Below are 17179 nucleotides of genomic sequence, written 5' to 3' on the forward strand. Positions count from 1 at the left end.
CAAATCGGTCAACTTCAAGTTGCATTCAAGTTGCGCAACAACCGCAGACTATATAAGCAGAGCAACTAGTGCCTGCCAAATCAGTGTGTTTTAACTGTTGCTGTGTAAGGGTCTAGGTTGTTGGTTCTGCTTTAGTACACTGTATAGGAGCCCCAATTGTACTGTACTGTACTTGGATTTATTCGTTGGATTATATCAATAAATGGATTTATGAACAACTTTGGACTGGCTTGAAGCTTGGTGGATGTATGTGTTTAGTCGGGAGTTAGACTATTTAGAAGACGCACAGACTTGTGTAAAGGAGTTCTTTAACTCCAACAGTAAACCTTGAGATAGAGAAGGCAAGTTGCCTACGAGGCCGAGTTGCCAACGAGACTCAGTCGGATCCGTTAGGTGCGAGGCCGAGACGCAGTCGTACCCCACGGTCGCCCAGCGGGGACATACCCCGACAACTGGCACACCGACAGTATGTGACATATATAGCGCTAAATACTACTTTTTCCAATACACACAAACATATGTATTTACTGTTTATCCTGTGACATGTGTTGTATAATTTATTTCTGTGACAAAATACTGTAAAAAAATATGCTCTATTTTCTGTTCAGGTCGTTTCAAGTTGAATTGTGTTGGTTACTTTTGAGGGAAAAGAAAATTGAAAATGTGGTGTAGTTCATACTACACCTGACAAATTCCTGCAAATGTGTCATTGGTAGGGGAGTCAGGAGATAATAGGAGGGAGGTTAATAAAATTTTCATGCTAGGTACCACGAATCCATACGAGTTGATAAACCCTTCGGTATCTGAGATCAATTCCTATTAGAATGCAACAGTACAGTCAAACGATAACGCGTGAAATATGTCCTCATTAAAGTCATTTCGTCATAAGGGACAAACAGAAAGAAAGGCAATCTTCGACCAAAACGAATTTCAATGCCAGTGATATCGGTCAATATTGGCACCTATTGCAAGAACGCCGAGCAGAATTGTTTTAATAGGGAAGTTTTTCGCATGCCGACATTACGCCATTATGCTGATTCGCTAAAAGCGGGTCGTCTTCAATGGACGATTTGAAGGTCATCCGGCACCTTAATTTCAAATTTGTTAATTGCATGTGGTAGAGCATTAAATTTCCGTTCCCTTGATGTTGGTCAATATTGGCACCTATTACAAGAACGCCGAGCAGAATTCTTTGTTTTAGGGTAGTTTTTCGCATGCCGCCATTATGCTGAATCGCAAAATCAGGAGATTTTTTTAATTCGCGATTTTTTTGATTGATACAGCTGCGAAAAAATTTGTTTAAATGTTTTTTGAGGTTTGAACTGCTTGCTCATGTCTGTAATTTGATTCTAATCCAAAAGAAACCAATTTTTGAGTAAATGCCTGTTGTACCTTGCAAAATGTGGCAAATTTGCAAAATTATTCTGCCAGAATGAGGGTGGTCTTTGTGAGACTTTGTGCAGCATTGTGCCCACCTTGTTCCCCTTTATAGCCTCCCACCCCCTTTGTTGTTGCTGAACGGTGTAGGGTCAATTTCATGTTTTTTGAACTATTTAAAAGTGTCGAGAGAACTTGAAATAGCCTACTTATCTGACGATTCCAAGTTAATAATTTGTTCTTATTGCCCAAATTTGAACATTACTTGTTTAAAGTATAGTAAAGGTTACGAAGCGAACGACGGTTGAAAAGTACATTTGTGTAACAATAGCCTACTTGTTTAAATTATAGTAGACTGAGGTTGGGCAATTAACAGCATTTTTTTATTTTAAACTTCCCGTTTGAACCCAAAAGGCGATTATGTTTGGGACAGGGCTATTTTGTGGCAAAATTTTAATCAATTACGTGTAATGCGTCTTAAATAATCATTTTTCTCTATTTACGATGACTTATTAGTCTAAAATAAACGAACTCGCCATAAATAAATTAGTGTTCCTAAATTTCCTTAGGTTTCCTATTCCGTAAAATATGTCCGTGAAATGTATGTGAGTTTTTTTTGTGGAAAACCGTCTAAAAATCTAGTTTTTTGTCGTAACGTAATGAATGATTTTCATACAAATGGTGCTACTCCAGACCACAGCTTGTTAGCTGAAAACGAACATAATGCGGAACTGCAACCACGATTAAAAAGCACTGAAACAACTGAAATTGATGGTGAGATCTTTTTCTTTTGGCTTTGTAAAAAATATTTTTTTTTGGTAGTTTTTTGATGCACAAAAATAAGTTTTGTTTTTGGTGCTTGGTTTATTCTTTGACAATTTCTGCTTTGCATAAACATAACATTTTTTTCAAAGGACTACTCAATGCACTACACAGTTTATTAAAGAACTCTTATCTAAACCAATGCATTTTCACAGAATCTTTACCTGCAGAATTATGACGTCAGTCCCCATTGTTGACGCAAAATTAGAACCATGATAAACAAAAGATAATAAAAATATATCATAAAAAGCCTATCCTCTGCATACATTTTTAATTTTTCATCAGCAAACAGCACAGATTAATTTGTATATTATATATATATACATACAGGGTGTCGATTTATGAATGCCTTTTTCGCCATTCCAAGTATTCGACATGCGACGCCGCTGTTGGACACAGGCGGCGTGAATAAATGTTAAGTTACTGGTATGCAATAGCTTGAACAGATCAACGCTATTGTTATCTACCAAAGTCCATAAATTGAATTACTATAATTATTCACAATCTAAATTCTCTTGATTAGCACTCTTTTGTAAAAGACTGACTTGTAACCTATTCTAACCCAGTATTGGTATTTGTTGTGGTAAATTACTCTTTTGTTGCTAAATAGTATATTTTTGATAACAGGGCGCTTTTCAAGAAAAATTGGTTGTTGTTCAAACCTTAACAAAAGATTGGCTGACTTTGTCCTCACCACTGATGAAGACAAGCTATTGTACCTTAAACAGTACAATTGCAATCCACCTCCTCTATTCATCCTAGTTATATCACTGGCTGAGGTAAGCCAAAACACAAACAATTTAGGGGTGGCTGTTCATTAATTTTAAGGAACTTCAGTTTTGCTTTTAAATGTGGAAAATCGAAAGTAGTTCTATTTTAATATTTATAGTGATAAAAATATCACAACAAAAAATGTAGTAGCCTTGCATTAAAACTTTTTTTAAAAATTCTTTGGGCTTTGGTGTATATTGCAGCGTACAATTAGGATTCCCAGTCGCTGCTTTGCTGAAGCTAAAGTCTGTTTGCGTGTTCTTGCTGATATAGACTACTGAATTAAAAGCTATCCATACCAAAAGTACTGCTGCTTAATGATACACTGCAGATTGCCACTTAAAAATTCTGATCTATGTTCATCACAATGGCCAATTTGTATGTTTGAATATTAATTACGTTTGTGGATTCCAATTTTAAATATTGTTGAATTTTTTGGAGACAAACTGTTGTTTGCATATAATAACACCACACAGTGGTACACAAACAATATTAAAATGCCCAATTTTAGTGCCTATGATTGACATGAAATATGCTGACATTGTACGGCATATTTACTATCAGTCTTTTCAACAATATTTATTAATGTTGTGAGATTCAGGATTCAGTTTGATTTTTTGACTATTTTTGTCATGCAAAAAATAAAACTTATTACATTAAGTTAAGTAAAACCCATTGGTTTCATAACCAAAGTCAGCTTAACATTCACTATGCATAGTATGCATGTTTGACTGAGAAAACTTTTCTTGGGATCCTAGATCCACTGACTCTGTTGTGCACTATGAAGGAAAAATTGGCATGTTTGGCACATTTTTAAATGCAGGACAAGGGTCAACCAGGAGGATACAATAATAGATGTATTGCTGCGAAGGTTGTTTAGACACAAATATAACATACATTTTATTGATATGTATGTAGCAACTACTGTATTTGAAGTAAACCACAGCTTGTGTTGATAATTTTTTTCTATTACTTTTACAGTTACAAACGTCAGCCCAGAGATAATTTTTTTACAGTAGGCAACAAACTGTTGCAATAAGGGTAATTTCCCAAATTTTTTTCCTTTTTTGAAATTTCTGCCTAAGGCAGAATTTTAACACATATTTTCATTATTTCACACCATTAAAAACCAAGAACAATCTTTACTTGGTCAACCTGCATTTCCCCAAATTCAAATACAAGGCAGAATGGAGGTTTGGTCATAGAAGCTTTTCTGTATTCTTGTTTACAGCTTGTTGTTTTCATTTACTATGGTGTACAAGCTGAACACAAACAATGGATCACAATCAGTGCTGGACTTACCTCATCACCATTGATATATGATCCATGGAAGCGTGAAGAGATTTGGAGATTTTTATCATACATGTTTTTGCATGCTGGGTAAAAGTTTGAATAGCAATGGCTGTGGTTTTGTAGTACAATATTGCATAAATTTGTACTTTATTTGTATTTTTTTTTTTAAAAACAACACCCAATTACATAAATACTTTATATTTTGATCAGAATTGAACACATTCTTGGCAATGTTGTCTTGCAAATAATGGTGGGAGTGATGCTAGAAATGGTTCATAAAAGTCTACGAGTGGGCATAGTTTACATGTCTGGAGTTTTAGCAGGTAACAGTGACTGTGCAAAATTATATTTGTCATTTTTTTGTTTAAACTTTTCATCTACCCGTTTATTCTATACTCCTATTTTAAAGGTTCTCTTGCAAGTTCAATGTTTGACCCTTTTGTTTTCCTTGTTGGTGCCTCAGGAGGTGTTTATGCTCTTCTAGGAGGATATTTGTCAAATGTAGTGATGGTAAATATTTCTTAGCCAGTGATAACAATTATTTTGTTGAATATCAAGATTTTGAGATAAGTTTGATTAATTTGGATTCCTTGTAACATGAGCTTTTTCCTTATTTAGAACTGGTCAAAGTTGGCATTTAATGGACTGCATCTCCTGCTGGTGCTTGCAATAGGTAAAAAAAAATATTTTTATAATTTCAATTCTCTGTATTAGGGTGGTCCAAATGCAGATCATGATATTTTGCGCATCATCACAATATTATTAATTTATTGTGTTTTCAAATAAAAGTTAATTTGCAGTTAATTGGTTATTGCTTCCATGAATGCTCACAAATTTTAAAAAACATAGCTTGACAACTTTTGTTGCTGTCTATGTAATTGGTGTACTTTTTGCATAACAAAGCTGACAGGATACCTTAATGTGTTTTGATTCGGACAAGAGGCATGCAACCATCAAATATAAAAGTCATATCTTTATTATGTGAATGTTTTCAATTAACTCAATTCATTTTCAACAGTATAGGGCCTTTATGAAACAATTGTTTGTTGTGTCATTGCTCGTTGGTAAATAACCCGTCAACAACTCCGTTTTCGAAAGCATTTCTGCTACAAATTCAACTCCCCCCGCATTTTTTTTCTTGATCCGCCACTGGTAAAGGCAAATGTGGTTTTGTACTATTTGGTGTAGTTAAATAGCCTCTTCAACTTTTAAGGGTCGGATATCAAATAAAGATTTCCACCAAATGTGTGTTTGTTTCAGCTGTTGTTGATATTGGATTTTCTTTATACCGGCGAATTGTGGTTATGTCTGATGACACGCCACAGGTTTCTTTAGCTGCACATTTTGCTGGTGGTTTGGCTGGAATTACAATTGGATATGTTGTTTTCAGCAACTTTAACAAAAGTTTAATCAGTGACCCGAAATGGTGGGCATGCTTGGTTGCATATCTTGTAGCTTGTGCTTTGGCTGTTTTTTGGAATTTATTTTTATCTCCTGCGGGGACAATTTGATTTTGTTGCTGCTTAATGGTGCACCACAATTTACCTTATGCAAAAATCATTTTTATTACTGATTTTTTTGACATTTTTATACTTCTTGTTGTTGTAACCAGTTTCCATTTACGTCATTTTTTTAGTTGTTTTTACTTATTTCCATTGTACTTCTCTTCGATGCTTGTATAATCTTTACTTATTTGTTTTTGGGAGCCTTTGTACTTTTACCATTTATGGCAAGCATGTTTTGTTGGCATGTGTCTCTTAAGTTACCTTTAATAACATATTTTGACTTTTGCTGTAGGGAGCAAGGTAGCTTTACAGGTGTTCACCTGGAAATTTTGCGTAAAAAAAATTCGTTGGCTTATTAAAAATAATCGTCGTTTGCTGCAAAAGTAACAAATAATCTTAAAGCTACCAAACACGGGAACCATAACCGTAAAACTATGGGCTTACAAGTACAAATGTTTGTATATAACAGTGCTACTCAAACTTTTCATGCGGCGTATCGGCGTCACATTTTACAAAATAACGAAGTTTTTGCCAGCTGGTAATGCCCAATTTTCCCACGTCACAATAGAAGGAGGACGTCACAAAGCAATCCGTAATGAATGTGGGTAAATTTGTTCGCTAGGGCGAATGTAGTTCTAGTGGGGTTTTGGGCGTTTTGAATCAGTTGGCAAGAAGGTCATTGAGAAAATTGGATCAAAAAGGCAGCTCAAACTTCAGGCAATGCAATTGGATTTTGTGGAAAAATGAATGGTTTAAGTTTTGTGCAAGACCTGTAGCACCACACGCATGTATCCCAACTTAATTTGGAACACAGACGGACCGAAGGCTGCAGGCGGAGTTAGGCTTTCCTGTAGAACTCTCACAGTTTTCTGGCATCCGGCTCGACGACAAACCTTTTTTACATTGTAACTTGTTAAATACCCGTTCGCACTTTATTCTCTCTGTCACCCAACTACACTTAACTGGCCAACTAACATGCGATAGAAGTTACTCGCTCGGCCACTAACGCGCTTGGAATAATTTAAAGTTACGCCACCTAATATTGCAAGGTGTCTTCTATTCAAGAAATTTGTCTGCTCACGGAGTCCAAATTTAGTAGTCTACAGCAAGAACACGCAAGCAGACTTAGCTTCAGTCACAGCAGCCGACCGAATTCAATTGGTACGATGCAGGCCCATATATGTCCACTACAAAATAGCAAAGTTAGTTTTTGAATAATTGTCTAAGCAAACCCCAGGGCTGTTTATGCCCATCTTCCAGAAGGATGTACAAATCCTTGCTGTGTAGCCTTTTGTCCCATCCAGGTGCAATAATTTTTCTTTGAAGTTAGGGGAATAAGCCTATATTAGAAGAATATATAGAGAGCCAGCAACGGTTATTGGAATACAAGTAGAAAAGTCGACAGGTGCATTATCGTAGAGGACCTCGAAAACAGGATTTCTTTGGTTTATTTGCCATGCAGGTCCTGTACTAACTTACGGAAGGAAAAGTTAATTGTACTGTAAATCTAGGAAAGCCACTTGTATTATTACTGAATATAGTCACCGGCATTGGCTTTTAGAAACACTTACTTCCGAAAAAATACGTTTGTTAATGTTGAATTTATGACCAACACATTTTGCGGAAAAATGAATCACAAAGTTGCTACCCGATTCGTTGTTTTTGTTGGTCCATCTTTTGTCTACGAACTTAGCACAAATTCATTTGATGGAATGCAGATCACCTTCAAAACTCAATTGCCAGGATTTAGTTGAGATATATAACCGATATTTAGTCAAGATGATAGCCGGAAATTATCGCAGCCAGCAGCAAAGTTTAGGGGCTGATTCCCCCCAAAAAACTAATATTTGAATTTCTTCTGAATGAATAGTTTATTCTTTTGCAAATGTTGAAAAATTAAATACAAAAGTAGCAGTTCAAATATTGCAAATGCACAAAAAGTTTGTACAAATCTCAGCTGTGTTGCTTGAGACTCAAATTCTAGCTGGTTGTTTCTGTAGCTTGCGTTTGCGTCGTCTACGACAGCAACATATAATGAGAAACATACAAAACAGGAAGAAAACACAGAAAGCAATTGCCAGACCAGCTGTCAGGAATGGCACGTCATTTTGCAATTCTGAAATATGTATAAAAAAAAGTCTTTACTCAAAAGCTAGTTTTAGCAACAAGCTGACAGGATTTTTATTGCTGTCAATTAACCATAATAAAACGAAACGCAGCGATCTTACTGAAATCTACCGACACTTGCACATAAGTCATTTTAACTCGCACGAATCTTGACAAAATGTGACGACACTCATATAACTATTACTCGCGTTTAATAAAGAACAGATAAAGTTATTATATTTGTGCCCCATGTTCACCATAACCCAAATATTAATGTTCGTACCTTTGCTGTTGTTCACAACAAAAAATGGCCCGAGTGTAAGATTACTTGATATGCTGTCTACATTTTCCACACTACGTCGTTTTCGTTGAAGTGTTTCAGTGCAGGTCTGGAATAAATTTTCTTTTAAGTCACTTTTATGCTAAAGTTTGTGTGTAGTTTTGTTATGCTGTCACACAGTTTATATAGTGCCATAAACTAGTTTGAAAAGCAGGAGAAAAAAAAACATGATCGCATACTTTTTCCGTATTAAATATTATTTTTTACAAATATGTTCCGCTTATTAGCCGACATTTTAGTTTGATTTTTTTCTGAAATCACCGGTCCGTAAGAGTTGTTTGAAATTTTACCGGGCCGAAAGTGCAAAAATGGTTGAGAACCACTGGTATATAGGATACTTAACATCGTTGAAAAATATGGTGGTTTCGCACCTTTGTGTGTGTCAAATAAAAAAAACTTGTTTAACTCACCGGTTCACATATTTTTTTCGTGTGGTCACATAGATCGACAGTGCAATGAATGTACGTTGCATTGTGGTTTTCAAACTTGAAAACTTGCGTTTTGAAATCGACAGTTCTGGCTACTCCATTTCTGTACACTTTAACCGAGTTTTGCAAAATATGTTGTTCTGGACATCTGCAGAGATGCAAATGTGTAGAAAACAGTTTTCTGTGTGTTTATTATTTGTGCTTGTATTCGGTTACTACACTTACCCACTGGAGATTAGCTGTAGATCAGGTTTACTTTGGGGATTTGGTTGAGCAGTTCCCCAACATCTTTGCGCGACAATCGCCATTCGAGTGTCGGTGGTTAAAAGTGATATCTGCCTCATAAAAAAATTTTTTTTTTGAGCTAAAGTGGGTTTAATGCAGCGGTTCTTAATCAGGTCCGCAAAGCCTTATCTGGAGGTACGCGGCAACATCTCAGTACTATCTGAGATTGATAAATCACGATTATTTTCGCATTTTGCAATGGAAACATGCACAATAACAGCAGCGCATCACAACCTTGTTATGTGACGATCAAAAACGTGGCGAACTTTTCTCAGCGGGAGGAGATAACCAAGAAGTTTTCCGCAACTATTCGTTATCAAAAAGGCAAAAAAATTGAGATAGGGCTTTTAAGCAGTGACATACTCTACCTTAAGTTTGGCGCCACGAAATATTGTATTGGGTTTAGATAAAAGATTGACTGAAATCTATGATGGTGACATATCGCGATAACACCTACCCGGAGATACAAAGTTTCTTTTGTAGTAAAGACAGCTTTCTTTTGCAAGTAGAGAAATGTTTTGTCCGTAAAAGGAAGCATTTTAATGTCATAAATGCCGGTCCCATTGAGGTTGCTTAACACGTGTCTCCTACAAAACGCACAGTGCTTTAAATAACCATATACCCCGCAGACAATTCAACTTACTGCGGATTAACCACATAAACTCCACCGAGTGGTGCAGCAGCGGAATTTTTCAGAAAATCTGTTAAACTCTGCGTCGCGTTTACGCCAGGAATGTACACAGTTCCATTCGCAAGGACCACGATAGGGTCACCAGGAACATCTATTCCAGTGATCACATCCAAGCTTTTTCCCTCAGCAACACCAGGTGGTTTGACGCCCCCGTAATCAAGGGAATTTGGAGCAACCGTTGGGGGCATTTGGGTTCGTAATGAACCATCGGCGTTGGAGACCGCAACAACATTTCCCTGCACATCAGTTATGGGCATACCATTAGCGTTAGTTACGGGAATAAACCTTCCCCCGTTCGGGCCCATGGCAATGTTTCCAAGTGCATCTGTCAATGGAACAACGTTTCCGTTAACATCGGTTACAATGGCCCCGTTAGTTGGTTCCGTCTGGGCAATTATCCCCCCCTCCTTAATCTGTATGAGATGGTTCACGGATCCAGGGTAGATGCCATGTTGATCTGGTTCACCGAGTTGAAAATCAATAAAGCTTGAACCCCTGTTAGAAAAATTAGCTATTGATCCACATACAGAAGAGTAAACAATTTTACTTTTCTTCAACCCAGTTGTCCAGTGAAAATTGAATGTTTTTGATAGGAAATGTACAACTCCAAGTTGCGGAAAACAGGTGTCCGGTGGCATGGTGATTTAATGTAACAGCCGACTTATTGTTTGTTAGCATATTTGTGTAGATGATATGCGTTCCATTGTCCTGCGCAAATACTAATGTAAAAGTTTTGGTGTAATAGTATTACGCTAAATACATCTTTTGCTATTGAAAACCAAATTGTACGAGATTTCATGAACAATTAAATTTGGCAACTAATCCCAAATATATGACATAACGTTTGATTAAAAACTTGTATCCATTCAACATTTTTGCATCGTATTTTTAAAAATATTTATGAAACAAATGTATACAACTTTACAAATAATGCATTAATCGAATTTTTGTTAAAAATTGAGTCGTTGACAGTTCACCGGATGTTTATCAGTTTTGCGCAGTTTTTTGGTGATGCATATGCTTTACACCCCCCTTCCGTGTAGATTACGTGGGATATTCTTTGAGAATAATCCCCGAACATCCTATGATGTCATGCTTAAACACTGCAGCAAGAAAAGCCGGACGTAGCCCTATAATTAGTCAATGTCCCACCTGTATCCTGTTATTGCAACCGCTTAAATCGTTTCTAATCGAGTAAACCCAGGTTCCATTGCCTTCGTTAGAATTTTTTACTCCAACGCAGTTTGTGTCAAGTAGCGTCATTGGCCCGTAATTGTTGACCACCCACTCTTCAGCAGAAATTTCCATTAGGCTCGGATCACAAGTAATATGAAAGCTTGTTGTTGCTTCCGTGGTTACTACAAAATACATAGCATTCAAAAATTTGGTTTAAATCGAATTTTTAACAGAGACACACATTTACACTCCTTGTACCCATCACCCAGAAAATACTTCTTGCATTTACATAAATAATGTCCAACGGTGTTGATGCACTTTGCATTTGTATGACAATAGTTAATTTTGCTTAGACATTCATTGATATCTGTAAAAAAAATATATCATAACAAACAACAAATTGTTGTAAATGAAAGATCTCGTTATATACAATGCAGTAATGCAGAAAAAATCCGATAATTTCAAAGAAGATTGATTTGTACAACAGTAAATAGACTAAAATCATAAATTCCAAACTTAAGAAGAGGTTAATAATTACATAGTATTGCTCACCAGTGCAGGTCTTAGTTGTAGTGTTGAAGTGATATCCTTTGCCACACAGGCATGCATACGTTCTGTCGTAGTTTATACAGCGACCTCCAACGCACATAGTTGCATTTAGACACTCGTTAATATCGTCACATACGTTGCTGAAAAAGGATATAAATGGAACAATAATATCTTCACAACAATCGGATTTATGACATACGTTGAAGGATTTAGTTGAGTTCCGGGTGGACACTGACAGGAGTAAGATCCGATGGAATTAACACACCACCCGAGTCCACATGGTTTGTTTGAGCATTCATCAATATCTAGTCAGAACATTCATTTGAAGCGTAAACAAAATTGACGGGAAGCGCATATACAAACCAATGCATTTTCCAGTTTCAGATTTTCTATATCCTGTTGAACATCCACCACCGAACCCCATTTGACCACTGGTGTTATTAGTGTGTGTAGGAGCAAGTGAGTTCATGTGATCTGCAAATTAAATTATCTATGACTGGCTGCTAAGCATCGATATAATATACTTTGAAAGTTCAGGTATAAGCTTACTGATAGCTGAACCCGCACTTGTGCTTGTTGTGCTTGTTGTGCTTGTTGTGCTTGTTACGTTTGTTACGTTTGTTGGAGCGTTAACTGAAAAAGCGCTTAAGTGAAGTCATTTGTCAACCGGATCATTTACCACGTTTATTACCTTTTTCCTTGCAAATAGGGTAAGTTTTGTACGAGACACAATTTTCTATGATCCATTGCAAATCGTGACTTCCGGACATAACAGCACACTCTCTGTTGAAATCTTTTGTCGGATTTCCTGCAGCCCAGTTTTGTGCTTGTCCGGTAACTGCTACCCTTGTTTGGGAATCCATCCACATGTAATACGGTCGACCTAAAAAACAATCTCGTGATTTTTCGAGACACAACTTTTTATTGAAATATTGTATGATTATATTTACTTGCTCCATCCATGTTCAACCAAAATGTGTCGTTGGTCCAATTGCTGTAACCGCTCCGAATCGCCTGATTAACTTTAGTAAATTGGTTTCTGGTTTTTAGTTCCGCCAACGTCTTGTTCAAGGAATTGCACAGTTCGGAGGCAAGCATAAAGTTCGGTGCTGACTCGTTCAAGATGGAAAATATGTTCCTGCCCACGGTAACTAAACATAATGTTACAAATGGTTTTACATGATTGTATATATTTATTTTAAAGAATCACACCTTGAATTTGACTCCTCGGAATCGGTGTTGCTACAACAGAAAAAAAAGTTGCATAGAAATAGAAATAAAAATGTTAATCTGATCGAAACATGACACTGTAAAAAAAAATGACCAAGACACACTGGATCACATTTTACCGCGATACACGAGAGGTACATGGGAACTACATTACCATCACCCACCGTAATGCAGATTCTCGTAAGTAGCAACACCAGAAACAAATTGTGAATCACAAATAAGTGGTGGTTTGCCGGTAGTTGGTATATTTCTGAAATCACAAAATGTTTTTTTATTTCTCAACGAATTTGAATTCATTGTAATATCACTCACCGAAAGAGTGATCCCAATTGCAAATAACATTGATTTGAGCCGATTCCAAAATATTTGGAATTTTCTGCCTTAGCTGCATCGAAACAGCCTTGAACGTTATTTGATCCTGTTAGCATTGGAAACAACTCCTTAACTGTAAAGGTGTTCTCCAAAACATTAGATGAACACGTAGCGTTGGCGTATCCATTGGACCCGACCCCAACTAAAAAGCAGCTTATATTATGTGTATGCCTATATTACCTAAACTAGTATTGTACAATCTTACCTCCTGAAGACAGATGAAAAATATTGATGCACAAAATCAAAATCACAAGCTTGCACACCATTTTCCTTTCCACAAAAGAAAACTAAGACAAGCAATCTTCTTGTTGCGTAAGTGATAAACAAGAACGTGCTGTGCAATAGTACAAGCGTTGGACACAACTGTTTAAAATGTCTCTTATGAAAGTAAAAGCTAACCTGCACAACAAAGATGATTAACGCAGTGCCATAACTTCCTTTACTAACAAGATTTATACGAAACGCATCCGACCACAGAGGACGTTCAATCACGGTTGGGGTAAAGCTTGGGACACGCAATAGGATTACCACTGATAACACCGGACTTCCTCAAACAATTCTGTACAGAGATAAGAGTAAAATACAGATGACTCATATGTTAAGCGCGTGGTTGCATGGCATGGTTAATATACAATTAATTATACTACATGTTTCGATCACCGTTATAAGTTTATGGCGCGTTTTATTTGGGCCATATCTATTTCGTTATATCTGATGATTGTCTGTGCGTAGCATCAACACTACAGCGTGGCGATAACATGTAAGTTACAAAGAAGTAATCTACTAAAATCTAGTCATTCCACGCTAATGGGATCGGAAAAATTGTTTTACATCTGGATATTTTTGTACTCTTACGCATTCTTTTCCAAGGGCACATTTTTATTTTTAAAAATACACTTTAAACTTCGACATTTGATAAAATATTTCGAAGAATTGTAGTTTTTCAAGATAGTCGTACAGCAGACAACCACTACACAAAAATGAAACACAGTACCACATGTTATAGGTACCACACATAATATATAGTCACCTTTCTTTGATTTTACAAAAATTCGGTCGGAACTTAAGTTTGCTGACTTTGCCCAATGAAAATTCACAAAATTCCGTTCGATGTAAGCTTGTAAATATTTGCAAACATATAAATGTGTAGTTTGACGACAGTTTTTAATTTTACGTTGGATCGGAAAATGCAGTGGGGAACAGCTTGCGGATATTTCATGCGACCCCACAAAATGTTTGTTAAACTTTCATTTGATGTGTGGTTATAAATAAATGTTACGAGAATAATTTTAGTTCTGAAATTGCAAAACATAGTGAGCAGGAACATAGGTATGATGGAGAAGGGCGAATATAGGCGTCAAAGTTCCCCCCAGACTTCACTTACGTTGGGCCGGATAAGCAATCAGGCGTGGGAAAGTACTTGAAAGCGCCATCGCTTCAAACGACTTATCCAAAGATGGACGGAGGTTAACGTTGTTCATTTAACGCCGTACACACGTTCGAGTGTGGAAGAACGGCGTCTCTGCTAGTGTTGTCACGACGGTATTTGTTGTCGGCCATTAATCGTCGCCGCTGTTCGCCGCGTCAAGCTCTTCAGAGTTTGGTGTGTTTCAATGTGTCGTCACACGAGTGGAGTATCGATGTTGTTGATATAGAGTAGATTTAAATCCAGGTTGGCACCAACCTGTGGCAGAAACGTGAGAAACATTTTACGAGTAGCCAGTAAGTACCATTACGTTGCCTATACCCCATACGAGAAAGTTTAGTCAATGTCTCATTTGCTTAAAATTTAATCCAGACTGGAGCGTTACACGCTAAGCACACTAGCACACTATTATCGAGACAGCAAAATTAAATTAAAACTTTGAATTGCAAAAAGTTTTTACCATGAAAAGAGATTTTCAAGATAGTGAAAGCGGCGACGAGGATGAGGCTTCAAGTGGGTAAGAAGCTAAAAAATTGTTTTATTTGCATTTTAAGTTAATTGCTTTTCGAAGTGACACGTTTTGTTTCTAGATCATTGCAGCCGCTTGCAGTTGCACGAAAGAAGCGACGAGGAGTGAGTTTGATAACTTTATATGTTAAAAAGTAACATAGCCTGTTGCTTTATACACACTGCTCATATATTTACGTTTACCCAACAAGCTTGCTACTGAATTCTTATTAATTGTAATTGAATAGGAAGCCATTTACTGGCAAAGAGGCGATTGGTTGGTTAAGTGTGCGCTTGTGTTTACCTCCTACTCAAGTTCCTTTGTAAACAATTGTAATTGTTCAGGATTTTTATTGTAATGGTTTGGTCTGTGGTTAACAAAAAGCGGGGCGTAGTTTAATGCTGAACAATTTAAAACAAATTATACAAACATTTACAGGTGATTGAAAAAAGGAGACGCGACAGAATTAATAACAGTTTATCCGAGTTACGCCGCATGGTTCCATCAGCTTACGAAAAACAAGGTTCAGCAAAGCTGGAAAAAGCTGAAATTCTGCAACTTACCGTCGAGCATTTAAAAATGCTGCAAAACCTCATGGCGAAAGGTTTGAAAATTCTTTAATTAATCGAGTATGTACATTTTAAAAATTTTCGAAGCTAACAGGTGGCTTACCTGTTAACGATGCTCATTCCATTGCTTTCGACTACCGAAGCGTGGGTTATCGTGAATGCGTTTCTGAGGTTGCGAGATACTTGGTTGCGATTGAGGGATTGGATTCACAAAACCCACTGCCAATTCGACTTCTCAACCATTTGCAAAATATTTTAAATCAATCTGAAATTGTGTACCCACTTAAGCACACAGCTGGTCGTAAGTGTACTTAGAATCGTGGTTTCTATTAAATTTACTAACTCACGTCGTAATCCAGCTGGATATCCGACATGGATTGATTTGGCCACGCAAGTTGGGAATACAAATCAACGCAAGCCAGAAACAAACTTTCAAAATGGATTCGGCAATATGGCGCCAAAATCCCTTCCCTATTCCAGCATATCGAACTATGCGAGAACAATGTCCGCCAACCATTTGAGACTGGAGTTCGCCAATCAAATTATGGGCGCGGCTAAAGTGGATGGAACAAAACTTTCATGCTTGCCTGTTACCTATCAAAGTACTTGCGAAACACCAACAAATCAATCTTGGACGCATTCCAGCACATCGCCATCATCATCAATTGGGGGATTTAACGTGGTAAGGTAGATTTACACCTGCACTTTCAAATTAGTCTATGACGCCGACAAATTTCCCCCTTGTTTCCAAACTTTTATGCTTTGTGCCCCCCCCCCCCCCCCCCCCCTGTACAGTAATGCAAAGGACACCGTTCACGGCTCCCCGCAAAACGCCCTGCGAGCCCCAGGATGGGCCATAGATACAATAATCCTTCTGGGGATTAACAGGTTTTAAGTATTACATACGTTTGTTTTATATGTAGGCTCGACCTCTTTTGCAAACTGCATCAATATTTGATACTACACAAAGTCGTTATCAATTTCGTGGTCTGGAAGCTGCCGAAGGTTTACTAGGGTTCTCAAACGCAAAACATATTGCCACAAGCAAAAGCAAAGCAAGTACGAGCAGCAGGAAGGATGATTCCAATTTTACATCCACGATTTGAATCATGTGTTAAGTTATATAGATATCCCTACAAAGCAAATTTTACTGTGATTTTGTTCACGTTGCTGTCGTGAAGCAACTCAAATGTATAAATTTTCTTAAAGAAACGTTTTGTTTTTCTTCTGGCGGTTGTTGCAACCACAAACATTTTTGTTCGATTTGCTTACCAGAAATGAAGTCTGTTTAAATATATCACTACAGATTTTACATACATAGATGATGTTGTTGGCGTGCCGTCATGTTTTCATAAAGTTATATCTATTCATAGCATAATTATCTTTCAAGACCACCACAGCTGAAAAGGAAAACTCGGTTGTCCACACCTCAACCGCAGCAAAGAACGTTACGCGTAAGTTAATCAAGCGCCTTCGGCTTCCTCTTCCGCCTTTAATACGATGTTAATGAATGTCGCACAAAACATACGGAATTTGGTGTAAACCGGAAAATCTTTTCGAAGTGCCACGGGCCCTAAAAAAAATATCTAATTTAAAACTTTGTCGACGCAACGTAAATTACGAAACTCCCTGTTGTAATACAACCATATGCTATATTGTTGTACTTTCGCGTTGTTTAGACCAAAAACAATAAACTGACTCCAGCAAATGGGGGCAAAAAACACATTATTT

General features: G+C 37.2%; 3 protein-coding genes across 3 annotated transcripts; 2 read left to right on the forward strand and 1 right to left on the reverse strand.

The window, feature by feature from the left end:
- Positions 1 to 1478: 1478 nt before the first annotated feature.
- Positions 1479 to 6328, forward strand: LOC145897078 (rhomboid-related protein 2-like). The gene is made up of 7 exons (XM_082985246.1): positions 1479 to 2151; positions 2827 to 2978; positions 4202 to 4350; positions 4474 to 4586; positions 4673 to 4773; positions 4882 to 4936; positions 5524 to 6328. Exons 1-7 carry the CDS (start codon positions 1977 to 1979, stop codon positions 5772 to 5774), a joined length of 996 nt encoding a protein of 331 aa, XP_082841372.1. The 5' UTR covers positions 1479 to 1976; the 3' UTR covers positions 5775 to 6328.
- Positions 6329 to 7560: 1232 nt separating this feature from the next.
- LOC145898790 (uncharacterized) lies at positions 7561 to 13294 on the reverse strand. The gene is made up of 19 exons (XM_082987405.1): positions 13151 to 13294; positions 12886 to 13087; positions 12738 to 12823; positions 12556 to 12585; positions 12294 to 12494; positions 12035 to 12226; positions 11893 to 11976; positions 11707 to 11817; positions 11543 to 11648; positions 11347 to 11483; positions 11036 to 11161; positions 10771 to 10976; positions 10166 to 10326; positions 9571 to 10113; positions 9385 to 9514; positions 8868 to 8977; positions 8625 to 8790; positions 8158 to 8263; positions 7561 to 7884 (listed from the first exon to the last, which is right to left on the reverse strand). The coding sequence occupies exons 1-19, from the start codon at positions 13209 to 13211 to the stop codon at positions 7742 to 7744; spliced, it is 2901 nt and encodes a 966-aa protein (XP_082843531.1). The 5' UTR covers positions 13212 to 13294; the 3' UTR covers positions 7561 to 7741.
- Positions 13295 to 14512: 1218 nt separating this feature from the next.
- LOC145898734 (uncharacterized) lies at positions 14513 to 17121 on the forward strand. The gene is made up of 6 exons (XM_082987317.1): positions 14513 to 14888; positions 14962 to 15004; positions 15318 to 15483; positions 15543 to 15749; positions 15808 to 16130; positions 16372 to 17121. Exons 1-6 carry the CDS (start codon positions 14833 to 14835, stop codon positions 16552 to 16554), a joined length of 978 nt encoding a protein of 325 aa, XP_082843443.1. The 5' UTR covers positions 14513 to 14832; the 3' UTR covers positions 16555 to 17121.
- Positions 17122 to 17179: the final 58 nt, after the last annotated feature.

Source organism: Ascidia mentula, chromosome 4, assembly GCF_947561715.1.
Source record: "Ascidia mentula chromosome 4, kaAscMent1.1, whole genome shotgun sequence".
NCBI classification, from domain to species: Eukaryota; Metazoa; Chordata; class Ascidiacea; order Phlebobranchia; family Ascidiidae; genus Ascidia; species Ascidia mentula.